This window comes from Tachysurus fulvidraco, chromosome 13, assembly GCF_022655615.1.
Source record: "Tachysurus fulvidraco isolate hzauxx_2018 chromosome 13, HZAU_PFXX_2.0, whole genome shotgun sequence".
Taxonomy (NCBI): Eukaryota; Metazoa; Chordata; class Actinopteri; order Siluriformes; family Bagridae; genus Tachysurus; species Tachysurus fulvidraco.
In genome coordinates, this window is record NC_062530.1 from 29,186,007 (window position 1) to 29,205,168 (window position 19,162).

At 39.3% G+C, this 19,162-nt stretch overlaps 1 protein-coding gene across 1 annotated transcript in view; it reads right to left on the reverse strand.

The window, feature by feature from the left end:
- Nucleotides 1-3,163: 3,163 nt before the first annotated feature.
- The window catches only part of LOC113653191 (NACHT, LRR and PYD domains-containing protein 12-like), a 155,041-nt gene continuing 139,042 nt past the window's right edge, over nt 3,164-19,162 (reverse strand). The window contains exons 25-29 of the mRNA XM_047822098.1: nt 17,596-17,769; nt 14,954-15,127; nt 14,456-14,629; nt 4,495-4,659; nt 3,164-3,840 (exon numbers count right to left, since the gene is read on the reverse strand). Coding sequence (XP_047678054.1) covers nt 3,726-3,840; nt 4,495-4,659; nt 14,456-14,629; nt 14,954-15,127; nt 17,596-17,769 — 802 coding nt within the window. The 3' untranslated portion in view covers nt 3,164-3,725. The remainder of the gene's footprint in view (nt 3,841-4,494; nt 4,660-14,455; nt 14,630-14,953; nt 15,128-17,595; nt 17,770-19,162) is intronic.

Genomic DNA, 19,162 nt, shown 5'->3' on the forward strand with positions numbered 1-19,162 from the left:
CTTCCAGTTTACTGCAATTATGAATACACAAACACACCGTGTGGCAAGTGCAATGTTCACCTGTGTCTCAGTAGAAAAGAACTGTCTTGGGGAATATTATATGGACTTATATTAACAAATGCTTATTCATACAAAACATTATTTTGCATTATAATATTATAAGATTATTACTCATGATATATACTGTTATGGGGCAAAGTAAGCAATCAACCCTGCAAATGAATGCTTAAATGCTCTGTATATCTGATAAGACAAAGTGAGTACAAATACAGAAATTCTGCTCCTAGCAGAGCCCAACGTTGCAATATTACAACATTCCCTTAAAAACTTACTAAAATGTAAAATATTTGAAACATTTCCCATGCTTTCTCTTTTTACTTCTCCCCAGCATTCTATTCTTTCTTTCATCTTCTTACATTTTCCCTCATCAAAGGTTCCTCCTTCAGGCCACTGCAACTCTCCTTTTGTCCGTTCTGCCATTTTTCCATGTACTTTTTATTCATTTTCAGCATCTTTGTGCTTTATTATTACAATAGCAGCTGGTGTGATTAGACTTTTACCCTTCTCCATCATGCACCCTTGTCTCACCCCTGTGGCACTATCTCTTTAATAAATAAAGTTTTAGTAACTTTAATTGAATATTTATTTATTTATTTATTTATTCTTTTTGTTAAACATGGTTGTACATGATTGTTTCTATTATGACTCTCAGGAAGATTAATCTGTTCAATAAGGCAGATATTGCAAAATCAAATTGTTAACATTAAATTAAAAAATTAAAATTCAATTGAAAAAGTTAAAGTGTTGCAGTTGCTCAGCAAATAATTCTACCAACAGTTCCTCATCTTCATTAAATGGGTCTTTTATAAAATCAGCTCAGCAGTTGTGGCCTTCAGATCGCTTTTATGTTCTCATCCCACTTATCACATGGAAAGAAACTTTCTAATGCCCACTGTTCATCAAAGCCTATCTTTCTACACCACTTCTATCCTCATACACTCATCAAAGAAATGTGTTCTTACTCCCTTGGTTTCAATCTCCAAATCTAAATCTGTCTCTTCTTCAATATCTGAACTCAACTGTTCATCAACCTTAACTCTATATCTTCCATTCACTATATTATATGTTGTGTTATAACTTAAAAATGACCTGACCATTAGAGGTCAATGTGTGTATGTGGTGGTGTGTGTATGTGGTGTGATGCACTGATGAGGAAGTAGACGAGTTGTTTATTGGAATCAGCACGGAGCTGTGCTTGTCTGTGATGTTAATACGAGGATTAAAGCTTAAAAGTGGAATGACGTTTCTGTTTTTGTGTATAAAATACGATAAAATTAATTCTCCTTTCTCATTTTACTCTCTCCATACAACCCTTCTACCCAACCCAACTGTTCTAAATGTGTCATGCAGTCTTGTAATCTAACAGATCTAACTATTATTAGTGTAATCTAATACACAAAATTAGATTGCACTACGCTCGTCTGCACGCACTACGGAGAAACACAGGTGCGCGCAGCGTGCACGCGCTGTCAGAGCTGGAAAGAGCACAGAACAACTAAAAGCAGTGAAATGTCACTATTCTTGTTGCCAGAATTGTAGCACAAACAAAATATTAATGCAATATTGTTTATGTTTATTGCAATCCATGCAATAAACATAATATTTATTTATTTATTTGGTCTTTGTCTTGTGGCTGTGAGACACACTGTTTGTAGATAATGCACACATACATGAACTGATCTGATTCAAGACTGGCATCATTACTTCATGCATAAAATTTTGGTGTCCACTTTCACCATTTTAAATAATACCATAACTTTTGGCTTGCTATTACTTACTATGTAGTCATATAATAATAATAATTATTATAATATAATATATAATATAAAACTCTTCTTGCTTTAAATTCACACTGAGGGCTAAAACAACTAAAGATGAAATCCTAGAACCTGATCTTGTGCCTACTGAAGATCACTGAAATTACTCTTGATATTCGAGTACAGTATGGGACCTAGTATGATACTTGTACTTTTACTCAAGTATTGATTTCTACTACTTTACACAACACTGGTGATGTGCTTACTTACCTCTTTTCAAGTCAAAAGCAATCAAATGAAAAAAAAACCCAAGTGAGCATCCCAATGCAACCAAAAATGTTCGAACACAAAAAAGCAAGCAAGCCCTCTCCAAAGGAAATCTCCTCAATATATACCCTGGCACCTTTAGGTGCCTTCTATATTCAGGTAATTCCTCCTTTCTAAATTCCCCTTACTTTGCAGAATACACAATAAGACTTCCCCTTATTTCCCAGAAAAACAAGTCTGCCTTTTTAATTTATCAGAAAAACAAGTCTGCCCTGTTGTTTTTCCCGACTTACTTCTGCATTGTTATTAAAAAATATGCCTCGCTGTTAAAAATGTTGTTAAAAAAAAGTGCTCCAGAGATCTTGTCTCTTCTTATTCTTGAGTTATTTTCCACTCAATCTTCCATAACACAGATGTCTTGTGAATTAATCCTCTTTTACAGCTACAATGAGTAAGTTTCCTCATTTCATTTCTTGCTATTGTATATGATTTCTACTGATTATATAATTGATCGATTATATGTTATCTCTATAAGTTATGATAAAAGTTCTTGATTATATTTGGTTATGTTGTATTGCTGTTTTTGCTAAGCCCTTGCTGTTATAATGTTGCTTTGTATATAAGTGGAGTTCTATGTTGACTCCTTAAGCTTACTAAACTTGTGAGCTGAACATTGTTATGATCTCATTCTGTCACTTTCCAGACACTTTCCAGTGGCTTGCATGCACATGCATATTTTAAGCCTTAGTTTCTCTATTTCCACTAAAGGTCACGTTTCCCTTAGACCCTCAATCTCAGAATCAGCAGGTAGCCTAATTCAGCTGTCTCGCTCTACTCCCTACATGAGGCCTGTTTCAGCTGAACTTTTGACTTTCACTTCCTCACACATTGTTGATCAGAGAGCTCAGACTGACTATGCCTGATAGCAATGAGTCTGGTTATTTTTTTACTAAGTTTATGATTACAATAAACTTCCTTTCTTGTTTAAACTTTGACTCAGGTGTGGCCATTTATATGTTAGTCATATATTACCTTAAAACTATTACAACATCTGGGGCCTACAACCTCACCTACATATGTCTTATGACACCAACTGTAATATTTTGCAAGGCTTAATACTTTAGTTTGGTTATAGTATTGTAAGGAATCAAATAACAACAAATAAATATATCAGTATTTTAGTTTAAGTTAGACGTTTAGTTGATGTTTGTGAGTTGTGCTTTTAATTGTTTTTCTGCAGTATGGTATAATCCATGTACCCTGTACACTTGTACTACATAATGAACTCCTGACTGAATCCCTATCTGTACAGCTGATGTTCCTCCTTTAATTTTGGTCTTATTTATATTTGGGGATTACAGTGTAGTTTTGTATTAGTAGGATTTGAGTGTCATGGTCTGCTGAGTTGTCTTCTGTCCTTCATTGTTGAGTTAGTTTGAGTTGTTGTCATTATCTAGGATATTATTGTGTTTTGGATGTTTGAGTGCTTATTTGTGTCCCTTTTCTTGTAGTTTTGGTGAATTACTTGTGTTTGTGTCGTGTACTTCTGTACAGTTCTCTGTTGTTATATACGAACTGTCTGAAGTCTCTGGGGTTCAGATGTCAGTGTTTTTACTACAGCTGTCCTGGTCCACACTGCATTCACCCCAGTGTGTCTTTTATTTCTTCATCTCTTTGTTCTGTCTTTACTGTAGAGGAATCAGGTTCCGAAGTCGACGGTTCATCAGACTTATCACCAGTTAACCACTCGTTATACCTGTAATAATAATACAGATGTCAGTGGGTTCATCATTTAGTCACTATCTTTATCATTTAACACATTTGTGGGAATCTGTTGTGATTATAATTCTGTGTAAAGGATGTAAGTATTAAGTAAATGTAAATAATAAAAAAGCTTCAACACTGTAATCTGTATTATTCCTCTTTCACTGGAGCTCTATCTGTTTTCTCTTTAATTATCAGAACAATAAAATATTTTAAATATACCACATTTACTGTAACTACATAAACACTCCACTTAATATGGTAGAAAAGTAGAATAAATAGGAATAAACAAATATATCCTTTTCCTTTCAGTGAGTGAGTTAGGAGCATGTTGGACTAGAGGAACCTGTCCTACTGAAATGACAATAAAACTACAGGTATTTCTGAGAAGAACAGTAACAGATCAGTTCAAGGTCGATCAGATCAGAGCTACAGAGTTACATATAAGCATAAAGTGATGAATTATAGTTTTCTTTAGTTCTGATACTGAATACTAAAGTTTGTCTCTTTGCTTCTGTCAGTAAGATTTTTATTGTTCCATGCTGCTGATTTGTCCAGATCCATTACTCTGACATGACACTCTTACACTTACATTATAATCTACAGAAGATACACATTCAGTACTGTGTGCGATAACTTTACTTACATTAACTGTCCTCCTGAACTCTCCAGTATCTCAGAGAGCAGCTTTACTGTTGAATCTGTTAGTTTATTCTCTCTCAGATCGAGCTTTTTCAGATAAGAGGAGTTTGAGCTCAGAGCTTCAGTCAGAGCAGCAGCATCTTCATCTGTTATGCTGCACTTCTTTAACCTGCTCACAGGGAGATAATGATGTAGGTGTGAACATTAAGAACCAGGTTCATGAACTCATAGTTAATGTAACAAACACAGACGTTAAATTAAAATAGAGATTATGTGTAGAGCCCTGTTAAAATTAGGGCTTAATAATTATTTAGTTTGTGTTTTATTTTGCACTAAATACCCTGCTAAAAAAACAGCATTGCTGGTCCAGCATAATATGTTTTGCATGGTGGGACCAGCTTGGGATGGTGGTATGCTGGTCCAGCATTAGGTGCTGGTTGCTGGTCTGCTGGCCGACCAGCCTGGGATGCCGGTGTGCTGGCCGACCAGCTTGGGATTGTGGTATGCTGGTCCAGCATTAGGTGCTGGTTGCTGGTGTACTGGCCGACCAGCCTGGGATGGTGATATGCTGGTCCAGCATTACTGTAGGTGCTGGTTGCTGGTCTACTAGCTGACCAGCCTGGGATGCTGTGTGCTGGCTGACCAGCCTGGGATGCTGGTGTGCGGGCCAACATATGTTGTCTTTTGGATGCTAGTATAATCCCAGCAAGACCACAACAAAACCCATTTGTTACATATCACATTTCTTAGTGCATATTCATAGTTAAATAAAGTCAAAGACAAATTTCTAGAGAATTGTAATTCTCACACTGTAATATTACACACGTGCACAAATAACGTTACACAATATAACCTTTACAACACACATATTTGTTCTTAGCTTCCGCTCTCTCTTTTAGCAAGTAACAAGTAGTATGTGGTGGCGTTGACCATGTTTTTTTAAGAGGTGCTACCCGGAGTCGTTTGCCTTTAGACAACTCCTGCTCTATGTCTTCTTTATTCTCTGAAAAATTATAGAAACAAAACTATATATCACTCATTTGTTTATATTGTGCAGTGAACGAGTTACGATAAAACAGCTACTGCTGAAGTTACATACCTTTAAGCATTAGTATTTGTGCCCTGAAGAAGTCTTGCTTCCATCATAGCTACCCAATAAACCTGAGTTTGGTCAAACATGTCATAGTTAAAGTCCTTAATTTCGCTAGTTGAAACAACTGCCGTGCAGCCGTCATCCAGGTACCTCACGTATGCAAACATTCTGATTCCCAGTGATCAGCAGATTTGTTGTGTAGAAGCGGAAGCTTTTTATTTACTCCAAAACAAAATCCTAATTATGGTGGCAAAAACATGATGATCTGGAACACGTGCACTTATACTAATTTTGATAAACACTGTAAGGTATATAATGTAGTCGAAAACATTGTGAGATATATTTTTGGAAATGGAGGAACTACATTTACCTTCGTGAACATAGTTCATAGGTTGCATAGCAACGCTGATGCTGGGTAATATCTCTTCACATTACCGCTTTACTAAAAAACTTCTTAATTGAGACAAATGGATTATATATATATTATATATCTTTCAAAAAGCATCATTCTGTATGCTTTATATGCTGCTTCCCTCATAGAGCCCGGGAAGTCAACATTTGTTGGTATTTCTATATTTAATTTGTGGAGACACTTTAATCCCTAACAAACGATTTTAAAATGTTTTTATTCTTTGTTATTCAAAGCTTTTTGATCTTTGTTATTTCAGTTCTTTATTCAAAAGAGGGAGCAAAAGAAATAACACACTTATGATTAAATATATTCCAATATATTGTGTTTTAATCTTATATTAATGTGTTACATAGAAACATACACAAGCAAAAATAAAGGTTGTTCCCATAAAGCTCATTCCAGACAGATCATACTGGTTAACCGGCTACACCAGCCCCATTTTGCTTGATAACACCATGACTATGCTGGCCACCCAGCTATACCAGCACTGACCAGCATTATACCAGCATTATACCAGCATGAACCTGTAAAAACCAGCCTGGACCAGCATGGAATTCATGCTGATTTATGCTGGATTTTTCAGCAGGGTAGTTAAACATTATTACTTTCAAACAGAAAAGAAATAACTAAGGGAAATACAGTTATAAAAAAATGTTCTGTATTGACCAATGAGGTGGGTTTATCACTGACCTCTGGAGGTCAGAGGGCGGAGCGGGAAAAAAAACGAGGAAGTGAGTGAGGGGGTTGGACGACACGAGGTGGCCGGAAAACATGCGTAAATCGCCGGTTCAGGGAAAAATAGGACTGAAAAACCTAACAACTGAGTTTGTAGATGGTATAAAAGGACCCCTAGCAGATAAGAGACTGCTGAATAAAATAAACATGAATGAACTCTATGTGAGGAGCACATGGTGAGAGTGGCTCGGCGTGCGTGCGTCCTCGTGAGAGACAAAGGATATCACAAGTTCTCTTTATCTCAGTGCTTAACGGTTTGCAACTTGAATGGTCTTGTACAGTGTGTGAGCACCGGAGAAACTAAGGCTACTCAATTCGGCAGGAGAGACCGGAGGCCTAGTGGAGACTTCGACTGCATCTTGGCCTCGTTTACATCGTTGGATGGTGGGTGCTTCAATTTGAGTTTCCGTATAGAGTATACAGTATAAAGTGTTCATACGTTCACCTGAGCTCCAACGAAGTGCACCAACGAGACATTTAAATCCCAGCTGAGTAACATTACATTTGTGGGGTTTTGGTTTGATTTATTTACACTTGTTTGAGAGAATAGATGTTTGTTTATTGTTTCTACATTATAATCTCCTGTGATTGCTTCTTTATGGAAAGAGGTTGGTGAAAGGCCTGTTATGTAACTTTTTTGAGATTTATGTTAGTGTTGTACGAATGCCTTTACTATTAGGTGGTTATTATTATTATTTACTGTTACTATTTACTATTAGGTGGTTATTATTTTCTGAGTGATAGAAGGTAGTACACATCACACCTTAATAAATTAGTAAATTTAGATGTGCCTCTCGCGTATAAAGTTATTTCTCTAGACAGATCAGAGCCAGTTAATCACTGAGAGGGCTACATCAGTGGGGGCTTGTCCGGGATTCAGATCACTGTTTTTTATTTCTCTTCTATCTTAGTATATTATTTGGAGGGCAAATCCTGTAAAGTCAAGGGTTGTTTGATGCATGGAATCTTCTTTTGTTGATTTAAGTGGTTAAGACATTTAAGGCTGAGCAGTTATTATTCATCTAAATACTGTATAATGGCACAGATGAGCAACATGGAGGTAAATAAGGTCATTGCATGGTGTAGTGAAACAGATGTTCAGCTTGAGAACACACTTATTTTGAGCAACGTACCTTCGGATTGTGAAGATATGTTAGTGTACAATGATAAAGTTCAAGGTATGGGTAAATGCAAAGTGCGTGGTCGTCGTTCTGATCCGGGTGAGCAGCAGAATTTTGTTTAAATTGAAACTGATAGGAAAGTTTCTGAGATACATATTCCTGCTGAAATTGGAGGATCTGATGTAGGTACCTGGTATACCCAGATCGTAAATGCCACAACTCAAACACCTGAATAAAATAGGGGGATGAGTTTCATTCTAAACTGTTCTCATTCCTAGAGAAAGAGGGTAAATCTTTAGCTGATGTTCAGAGTATGGTTTCTCCTTCACTTAGCCTGAGCACTGAGCTTGTTAGTGCCATTAACTCCTTGGTTCAGAAGTGTAATGTGGCTACACCTGCAGAGGGTCCAAGCTATAGGAAACTGCGTACGTTTAGGAGGGTGACATCTTCACCCAGTGGTGAGAATGAGTATGAAGCATGGGCTGAACAGACCACTCACATTCCACATTGAACATTCCACATCACTGCCACATTGAAGAGTGGCAGTGTTCTGACAACTTTAAGAAACAAAGACTTGTTGAGTGTCTTAGGGGCCCTGCAGCCGATATAGTCAGGTTTGAAAAGGTTGCAAATCCAACAGCTTTCTCTGGTGATTATCTCAGTGCATTAGAGACAGTATTTTGTACCACAGAAAGTGCTGCAGATCTGATGGTGAGGTTTAGGAGTACTTTTCAGAACGAGGCCAAAAAACTCTCAGCATACATATTGAGGTCAGATAAATTGCTGCACAGTGTGTTATGCAAAAGAGGCATTAATCTCTCTGAAATGAATCAGCTTCGTAGGCAGCAGATAATCAGAGGAGCACTTCCAACTGACATGGTAGCTTCACAATTCAGGATGACACACAAGCTATGTGACCCACTTTCTTTCACTGATCTTTTGAAAGAGGTCAGAGAGGAAGAGAGTATGATGCACAGCAGAACCTCTGTTCAGGCCAATGTTGCTTTGTCTGCTGCATCCTCTGTCAAGAGTGAGACCTCTCTTAAAACAAATCCTACTGAGTCTGAGGTTGAGACACTAAAGAAGGAAGTTAGGGGGTTAAAGAGTGAGATGTCTCGTCTATTGACTGCAACAACTGAAACTGTAACTCATTGGTCTTCTGAAAGTCATAGCTTAGTAACTGGTGAGAGACGATAAACAAACAGAGCCAGGGGTAGCATAAGCTATTTCTGCTATAGGTGTGGTGAAGACGGGCACGTAAAGCAGGATTGTGTGAATGAGGAAAATTTGAGAAAAGTGAATGAACGGCTGATAAAACTCAAACGGCAGTCGGGAAACTTCCCTGGGGCTCGGTAGAGGAACGGGCTGATGCTCCGGGTAAGACACGTTCCAACAATTGCAAACAAGTAAAAATAGGAAAGGCTGTTCTCCCAGCAGGGCTAGTTGGTCCTAGCTCGATACTTCCCATTCAGATAGAAGGAGTTTATGCCAGAGCCTTGCTTGACAGTGGTTCACAAGTCACTCTTCTATACAGATCCTTTTATAACAAGTATCTTAAGCATTTGCCCTTAAAACCGATTGAGAATTTGGAAATATGGGGTTTAAGTTCCCAGCAGTATCCATATGATGGCTGTGTTTCGCTAAGGCTTGAATTTCCAGGGTCTGTATCTGGAGTGGTTGAAACCATTGATGTGCTCGTGTTGGTTTGTCCTGATCCCGCTGTGAGAGGTGAAGTTAATATTTTGGTGGGAACAAACACATCTGTGGTGAAAAGGCTTGTTGAGGCATGTAAAGAGAAAATGGGGAATGATTTGCTTCATACCTTGACAGTACATCCAGAAATTAAAGATGCATATGAACAGGTCATTGCCAGTGCTGATGTTAAAGTTGACGACAGTCAATGTACTTTGTGGTTTCCGGGGTTTAAGTCTGTGAAAGTCTGTTCAGGGGAAAGTAGGTAATTAGGGGAATCTTAAGATACCCAGGAGAACTGGCTGCTAAAACAGTCTTGGTGGATCAGCCCGAAGAGTTCTGGTTTCCAGAAGAGCTATTGGTAAGGGCAGAAGTGCAACCTGCTATGGCTGCACACTCCAAAAGAATTGGGGTCACAGACAGAAACGTGTCCGCTCGCCCTGTCACTTTGAAACGAGGTATGCACATTGCTAATGTGTTTCCGGTTGATGTTTTGCATTTTGTTTCTTCATCTAAAGGAAGTAGCACTGAAACAGGGTTGACCTTGGACTCCGTTGAATTTGGTGATTCCCCGGTACCTGAGGAGTGGAAAAGAAAGCCGACTAAAGAGATGCTATAAAGGAAAGATGTTTTCTCCTGTAGAGAGTTTGATGTGGGTTGCTCGAAAAGCACCCAACACAACATTAGGATTAACGATGATAGACCTTTTCGTGAAAGATCAAGACGACTCGCTCCAGCTGACATTGAGGATGTCAGACAACACTTGGAGAAGTTAAAGGATGCTGGTATTATCTCTGAGTCCCGCAGCCCTTACGCTTCGCCAATTGTGGTAGTTAGGAAAAAGAACGGGCAGATAAGAATGCGCGTGGACTACAGAACCCTGAATCGCCGCACCATCCCAGATCAATACACAGTCCCCAGAATTGCTCTGGTCTGTCTGAATTGAAGTAAGTGGTTCAGTGTATTAGATCTCAGAAGTGGGTATTATCAGATTCCACTGTGTGAAGCTGACAAAGAAAAGACAGCTTTTATTTGTCCAGTGGGGTTCAACCAATTTGAAAGGATGCCTCATGGCATTTCCGGGGCTCCTGCGACCTTTCAAAGGGTCATGGAAAAGACGGTTGGTGATATGAACCTGTTGGAAATGTTGGTATATTTGGACGACATCAATTTTGGAAAGACTCTGGAGGAATATGAGCAACGGCTTCTCAAAGTGCTTGACCGTTTGCAAAGTGAAGGACTCAAATTGTCATTAGATAAGTGTATCTTCTGTCAGCCTTCTGTTACTTACGTTGGTCACATTGTCTCTCAGGAAGGGGTGTCAACTGATCCTTCTAAGATAGAGGTAGTAAAGTCTTGGCCTAGACCACAGAATGTTTCTGAGCTTCGCTCTTTCTTAGGGTTCAGTGGTTATTACAGAAGATTTGTAAAGGACTATTCTAAGGTATCTCACAGTTTGAACCAGTTGCTGCAGGGTTGTTTACCAAACAAAAACCTAAAAAGGGGTAGAACAGAAAATCCTGACAAGGTATTTTACAAAGCATCAGATTCCTTTGGTAATAGGTGGAATGAAGGTTGTGAAGCTGCATTCAGGGAGTTGAAGGAAAGGCTTACACAAGCTCCTGTGCTGGCATTCGCAGACCCCAAGCTACCATATGTGTTACATGTAGACGCATGTTGTGAAGGTTTAGGAGGGGTGCTGTATCAAGATCAGGGTCAGGGACTGCATCCTGTAGCGTTTATCAGCAGAAGCCTTACACCATCAGAAAAGAACTATCCGGTGCACAAACTTGAATTTTTGTCTCTAAAATGGGCTGATGTTGACAAACTACATGACTATCTCTAGGGGGGAAAGTTTGAGGAACAGACTGATAATAATCAATTAACATATGTGTTGACCACTGCCAAACTAGATGCTGCAGGGCATAGGTGGTTAGCAGCTTTGTCGTCCTAAGATTTCAGTCTGAAATGTAGGCCTGGTAACCAAAACATAGATGCTGATGCCTTGTCTCGTCATCCTCACCCAAGAGTGGAAGAAAAGGATAGAGGGGCAAACATCTCATCCTCTGGTGTAAAAGCTTTGTGCAACCTTCAAGTGTTTGGTAATTCTGGAAATTTCGGGAACTGTAGCCGGGCTTCCTTGGGTGGGTCTCCAAAATCCGTCCCTGTAGCTTACTGTAATCTAGCTACCGTAGACCTTGTTTTTACTCCTAAGATGAGTTCTTTTGATCGGTCATGCTCTCAGCAGGATGATCCCTGTTTTGGTGAAGTGGGGAGGACATTCCCCTTGTCATGAGAGAGTGGGAAAGGTTAGAGATGGAGGATGGGGTGATGTTTCATTGCACAGAATTTTTGAGTGACTGTTCTTAAGTCATTGCATGATGACTCTGGGCACTTAGGGTTTGATAAAACCTATGGGTTCATTAGAGAGAGGTTTTATTGGCCTCAGATGAAGGCCAACATGGAGCAGTATTGTCAGACATGTGCTCGGTGTTTTCAGAGAAAGACACTGCCTAAAACAGTCGCACCATTATCACACACTACTAGCAGTGGCCCAATGGACTTGGTGTGTATGGATTTTCTATCTCTTGAGCCTGACTCCAGTAACACCTGTAATGTTTCCGTAATAATTAATCATTACACCAGATATGCGCAGGCTTTTCCCACCAAGAACCAGAAGGCGTCCGGTCTGCCAAGAAGCATGCACTCAGATCAAGGAAGAGATTTTGTGAGTATGCTCATCCATGAGTTGTTAGATATGTTGGGGATGGAGGAGTCCAGAACGACTCCATATCATCCCCAGGGGGACCCACAACCAGAGCGGTTTAATTGGACGCTGCTGGACATATTGGGGACCTTAGACACTAAACAAAAGCAACATTGGAGCCAACACATTGCCCATCTTGTGCATGTTTATAACTGTAGCCAGAATGGAGCCACAGGTTTCTCCCCATACTTCCTAATGTTCGGACGGGAAGCCAGATTGCCTGTTGATCTAAATTTTGGTGTATCGAGTGATGGTACCTCCATTAAGTCTTACCAGCGGTATGTAAAGAACATGCAGAGAGAATTAAAAGCTGCCTTTCAATTGGCTGAGGCTGCTGCTGAAAAAAAGAATGATGGGAATAAGAGGAGGTATGACCAGAGAATTCATTACTCACATCGCACGTCAGGTGATCAAGTTCTAATTAGGAATTTGGGTCTGCAAGAAAAGCATAAATTGGCAGATAGATGGGGTTCTGTGCCATACATTGTTCAAAGTCAGATGCCAAACCTACCCGTTTTTCGGTTGAAGCATGAAGTTGGTGATGGGGCGGTTAAGATTCTCCATCAAAATCATCTTCTTCCTATCGGTCAAAAGCTGAGACAGCAGCATATTGCTGATGTTTTTCTGGAGCCCAAAAGAAAGATTTTGAGAAAAAGAAGGCAAACAGAGCAAATTAAGAACTTGAGAACTGAGGCTGGTAGTGCTCTTAAGGGACAGGAATAGCAGAGCAGAGATTTTCAGAGTTCTGATTCAGATAGTGATGACTATGTCTACGAAACTCTGGTTCATATACCTGAAAAACCTTCTCTGGTCCCTGAGAAAGAACTTTGTCAGAAAGATGTTAATGTGCATGAGAGTGTTGAGCTGTCTGATGAGATGGTTGAAATTGCTGATGCATCTATAGAGTCTGATCCATTACCTGAGAAACCTACTGATGATTCGCAGAATGCAGATAAAGTTTCAGATACCAGTAATGATGACGAAGTTGATGATGTACAAGAGCTCTCTGATGAGCAAATAAGTATAACAAATCCAGGGGTTTCTATTGAAGTAAATGAAGAGAATAGAAGGTCGGAGAGGATAAGAACAGTTCCTAAACTTTTTACTTATGATACTCTTGGGGAGCCAAAGTTTGAGCCTAACATTGCTAAAGTAAAAGCTTCAAGTTCTGTTATATACTGTTCTACTGTATTTTTGAGGATGAATATGCCTTCGTGTAGGAATACCTGTCCAGTTAGACAAACTGTATTTTCTTAAATGTGGTCAAGTCATTACTGGTGGACATAGGTCTCTAGTGACTATACTTATTTTGTGCATGGGTTTTTATTTTTTTTGAAAATGTCAACATGAAAGTATTCTAATGTCACAGTGTGTTATGTTAGTAATATGACATGTATCGGTTTGTTTCACTATTCCTTGACCTCGTTATGGGGACATAACGAATTGTGATGGGGGGGAGAGTGTAGAGCCCAGCTAAAATTAGGGCTTAATGATTAAAATAGTTCCCGTGAGAGACGAAGGATATCGCAAGTTCTCTTCATCTGGTGCTTAACGGTTTGCAATGCGAATGGTCGTGTACAGTGTGTGAGCACCGGAGAAACTAAGGCTACGCAATTCGGCAGGAGAGACCGGTAGCCACGTGGAGACTTCTACTGCATCTTGGCCTCGTTTACATCGTTGGATGGTGGGTGCTTCACTTTTGAGTTTCCTTGTTCCGTTGGATTTCGTGAGTACTACAGTATAAAGTGTTCATACGTTCACCTGAGCTCCAACGAAGTGCACCAACGAGACATTTAAATCCCAGCTGGATAACATTACATTTGTGGGGTTTTGGTTTGATTTATTTACACTTGTTTGAGAGAATAAATGTTTGTTTATTGTTTCTACATTATAATCTCCTGTGATTGCTTCTTTAAGGAAAGAGGTTGGTGAAAGGCCTGTTATGTAACTTTTTTGAGATTTATGTTATTGTGTTATTGTATGAATGCCTTTACTATTACTTTACTATTTCCCTAGACAGATCAGAGCCAGTTAATCAGTGAGAGGGCTACATATGTTTTGGTAGTGTGTATCAGGAAAGATCTGATTCACAGAAAACAAAGATTGTGATTTCAATTCAGTGTGTTTCATCACTGAGTTACTCACAGCAGTTTCTCCAGTTTACACTCGTGTATCTTCAGTAGATCACAGAGCTTCTTCACTCCTGAGTCTCCCAGTTCACACCATCTCAGATCCAGCTCTCTGATGTGTGCTGGATTTGTACAGAGAGCTGAAGCCATATCAGCACAGGATGATTCACCGTTTACACTGTTCCGTAGTCTGCAGAGAGAGAAATGGAATTTAGTCCATTATTATAGAAAACAAATATGAGTTAAAATGTTTATACATTTTTAAAATTCTGATTTTCTTTAATTTTGGTGTTATCTCATGCACACAGGAAGTGTTGGCCATTGCCCCAGATACACAAACACACACATATATAATTAAAGCACAGTTTTCTTTAATGTACAGTTCATGGCAGGACAACATGCACACACTTTCACATTCATTCACACAATTTATCCTAGTCAGTCCCCCCACGAGCAGGCAGCCTTGTTCTGGGTTATTAAAAAGCTTGGTGTGTTTCATCACTGAGTTACTCACCGCAGTTTCTCCAGTTTACACTCATGTATCTTCAGTAGATCACAGAGCTTCTTCACTCCTGAGTCTCCCAGTTCACACTCACTCAGATCCAGCTCTCTGATGTGTGATGGATTTGTACAGAGAGCTGAAGCCACATCAGCACAGGATGATTCACCTTTTACACTGTCCCATAGTCTGCAGAGAGAGAAATGGGATTTAGTCCATTATTATAGAAAACAAATATGAGTTAAAATGTTGATACATTTTTAAAATTCTGATTTTCTTTAATTTTGGTGTTATCTCATGCACACAGGAACTGTTGGCCATTGCCCCCACAAACACACACACACACACACACACACACACACATACACACACACACACAAACTCACACACACACACGCACACACACACACACACACACACACACACACACACACACACACACACACTAACACAATTGCCCGCACCTCCCCCTCCAAACCCCCAGTACTGTAACCCGCCTTGCCATGGCAGCACCTTTCGAGATATCAATAACCCCTTCGGAATTTAGCAAGTGCAACGTCTCGGCATCATGTTCACCACGTTTTATGTCAATCGCATGAATTTCCCCTGTAATGCAAAAACAAACATTTGTGCACAGATCGGGCAATTATGTACTCACATGTACGAGAGTTGGTAGGCATATAGATCTCATCGACCCGAACAACTTTCGCGCTCTAAACTATGAGCTCCGCCCAACAGGAAGTCGGCCATTTTGGATTATTTCATAATTGCATGCGGTGAACTTTTAAATAGTCCTCCTAGGGAATTCATGCGATTGACATCAAACGTGGTGATGAAGATTTTGGACCTCCACTGAGATGAGGCTGACTCTATGAAAATCCTGAGACATCTACAGATCTACCAGCTCCAGTTGGACTCTATGATACCAAGAGGAGATCTGAACTCCATGTGATCTTTACACCAATTCAACACTTGTTTGACTGTATATTTGTAATCTCACCCCCAGTTCCACCCATATGAGGATGGGTTCCCCTTTGAGTCCGGTTCCTCTCAAGGTTTCTTTCTTACCAATTTAAGGGAGTTTTTCCTTGCCACTGCTGCCTTGCTCATTGGGGATAAATACATACATACATACATACTGTGAACTATATATATCTTAATTTTTTACAATATTAATTTTTTTTCTCATGTTTAACTTCTGTTCTATGTTTATGTTCTGTAAAGCTGCTTTGAGACGAAGCCAATTGTAAAAAGCGCTATACAAATAAACTTGAATTGAATTGAATGATGGCGAGACATTGCACTTGCTAAATTGCGAAGGGATTTTTGATATCTCGAACGGTGCTGCCATGGCGAGGCGACTAAGTTATAGCGCATTCAGAGAAACAGGAATTGTCTTCTATCTAAGGCAAAAAAATGTCTTATTGTGATGACACGCGGTGTGTATGTTCAGCCAAGGATTCCGATTGCATCGATGTGCTTATTGTGAGTCCCGGGTATAGCACCACCAACAGGCCCCAGGAAGTGTGTCAGTCACAACGGTGGATTTTTTGAGACCAGACTTGGCCACCATGATGCAGAGATATTAGAGATGCAAAATTGTGAACAGATTTTTGATATCTCAAACACTGTTGCCATGGCATCGTGTCAAACTTTACTTTTATTTCAAACATATTTAAGGCTTTTGGCATGCTTAGATTAACTTGAAATTTTACACATACATTACATTTGTCGGCTGTTAAGTGTGGACAAAAAGGTCAGACAAGGTGTGTCTCTTAAGTGGCTCACTAGCACCTCTGTTTGTCTAAAATGTGGGGTTTCATGTACCTACAGTCCCCAAATGGTTCAGTAACAACGTAAAATAGTCCACTGATATTTACCCACTTGATGCACTTGCCCACCGTGCATTGTTTTCTGGGAGGCACCGTATAGCGATAAAATGTGCAAGGGCCCGCCATCGCTGCTTGCAGCTATATTTTATGGATTGTGTTTGGATTTGTTTGGTACAAGGATTTTTCTAACTGATTTTTGGATTTTGTGCCGGTTTTCCTGTTGTTGTCTTTGCCTACAATTATGGATTGTTTGTCTCTACTTTTACAACATTAGACTCCATATCTACTGCATCCGACTCCTTACACAAACACACACACACACTCTCTCTACCTGTCACACACACAAAAGATAATTTACTTAAGATACATGCTGCATTATGAGAACTTATTCGTACATTATAACAAACACAACAGAGCTGCTGTAAGTGTAAAGAATGTAATGATAAAGTAAATGATGTAACTGAACATAATAACCTCATTTAAAGCTTTTAAATATAACAATTATTTTTTTTAAATAAAATTTTCCTTCCTAAACTTTGTTAAGTAATGACTGATGTATTGATTGAACATGATAATGTTAGACATGTTACACAGATGTTTATAGCTGTTTATTATATCTGTTATGAATGCTAATTGATGGTTATTATTAGAAAACATCTGTATAATTAAAGTACAGTTGTCTTTAATGTACAGTTCATGGCAGGACAACATGCACACACTTTCACATTCATTCACACAATTTATCCTAGTCAGTCCCCCCATGAGCATGCAGCCTTGTTCTGGGTTATTAAAAAGCTTGGTGTGTTTCATCACTGAGTTACTCACATCAGTTTCTCCAGTTTACACTCGTGTATCTTCAGTAGATCACAGAGCTTCTTCACTCCTGAGTCTCCCAGTTCACACCATCTCAGATCCAGCTCTCTGATGTGTGCTGGATTTGTACAGAGAGCTGAAGCCACATCACCACAGGATGATTTACCTTTTACACAGTTCCATAGTCTGCAGAGAAAGAAATGGAATTTAGTCCATTATTATAGAAAACAAATATGAGTTAAAATGTTGATACATTTTTAAAATTCTGATTTTCTTTAATTTTGGTGTTATCTCATGCACACAGGAAGTGTTGTCTATTGCTCCCAGAAACACACACACACACACACACACACACACTCTCACACTCTCTCTCTCACACACACTCAAACACACACTCAAACACACACACAATATAATTAAGATGCATGCTGCAGTTTGAGAACTTATTCGTACATTATAACAAACACAACAGAGCTGCTGTAAGTGTAAAGAATGTAATGATAAAGTAAATGATGTAACTGAACATAACCTCATTTTAAGCTTTTAAATACAGTGATCCCTCGTTTATCACAGTTAATGGGGACCAGAACCCCTCGCGATACGTGAAAATCCACGAAGTAGGAGTGCCTGTCGGAACTCAGAGCAGCCCACTGAGGCGACACTTGTCCTGGGTGGATCTGGGATCTTCCGATTACTACTAACTTTTAGTCACTGTCTAAGTCAAATTCAAAGTGAAGAAAAATAGGCAACACAGGCTTGAGTAAGATCAATGAAGTCCCGATTTTATTGCAACAGGAAAATAGCAAAGTAGTCAATGTCTCCTTTTCAGCATCAAAATCAACAAAAATAATCCAACATCCAAGTGTGGTGCAGTCGAGTGCGCAAAGTCTCGGTTAGGCTTCCCCTATTTATGCTCAGGCGCTATCAGGCGCCTCCTTTTTCTTAATTTCCATAGCTCAGCCAATTTCACATTATTTCCAATTTTCATGAATTCGAGCCTCCCACCTATTTAATAAATATGTATATTGATATATATGTTTTACTTAAATCTATTTAATTATAAAACCTTAATATTATACATTCACTCACTCACATATATTTTACTTAAATCTTTAAGTCTTTTTTGATGTAGCGCACTGTTGATTCATTCACTCCATAATGGCGTGCCACCGCGGCATAACTTCTGCCCTGTTTTAACATATCTAAAAGTTTGACCTTTTCAATTATGGTCATAATCTTCCTCTTCCTTTTGGGCTCACTAGTGGAATCTTTTGCAAGCGTACGGCGATTAGGAGGCATTGTAAGTGCTTAACGAAAACACAATACGCGAGACACATTTGACAGCGTGAACTAGAGTGGCGAGATACAGTACAACAAGGGAAGAAGCTGGGAGAGGATGCAATGATGCGCAGCCAATCAGCTCAGATCTCGTGCCGGGAGCCAATCACTTGCCTTGTCTGTGTGCCCGTGGGTACGTACAAAGCCTCTGAGAGGGTTTCTCTCTTTGTCTGGCATCCTGGGAAACCGTTATTTCTATTTTTCAATGAATAATCTTTAAAAAAAATCACCGATGCACTGA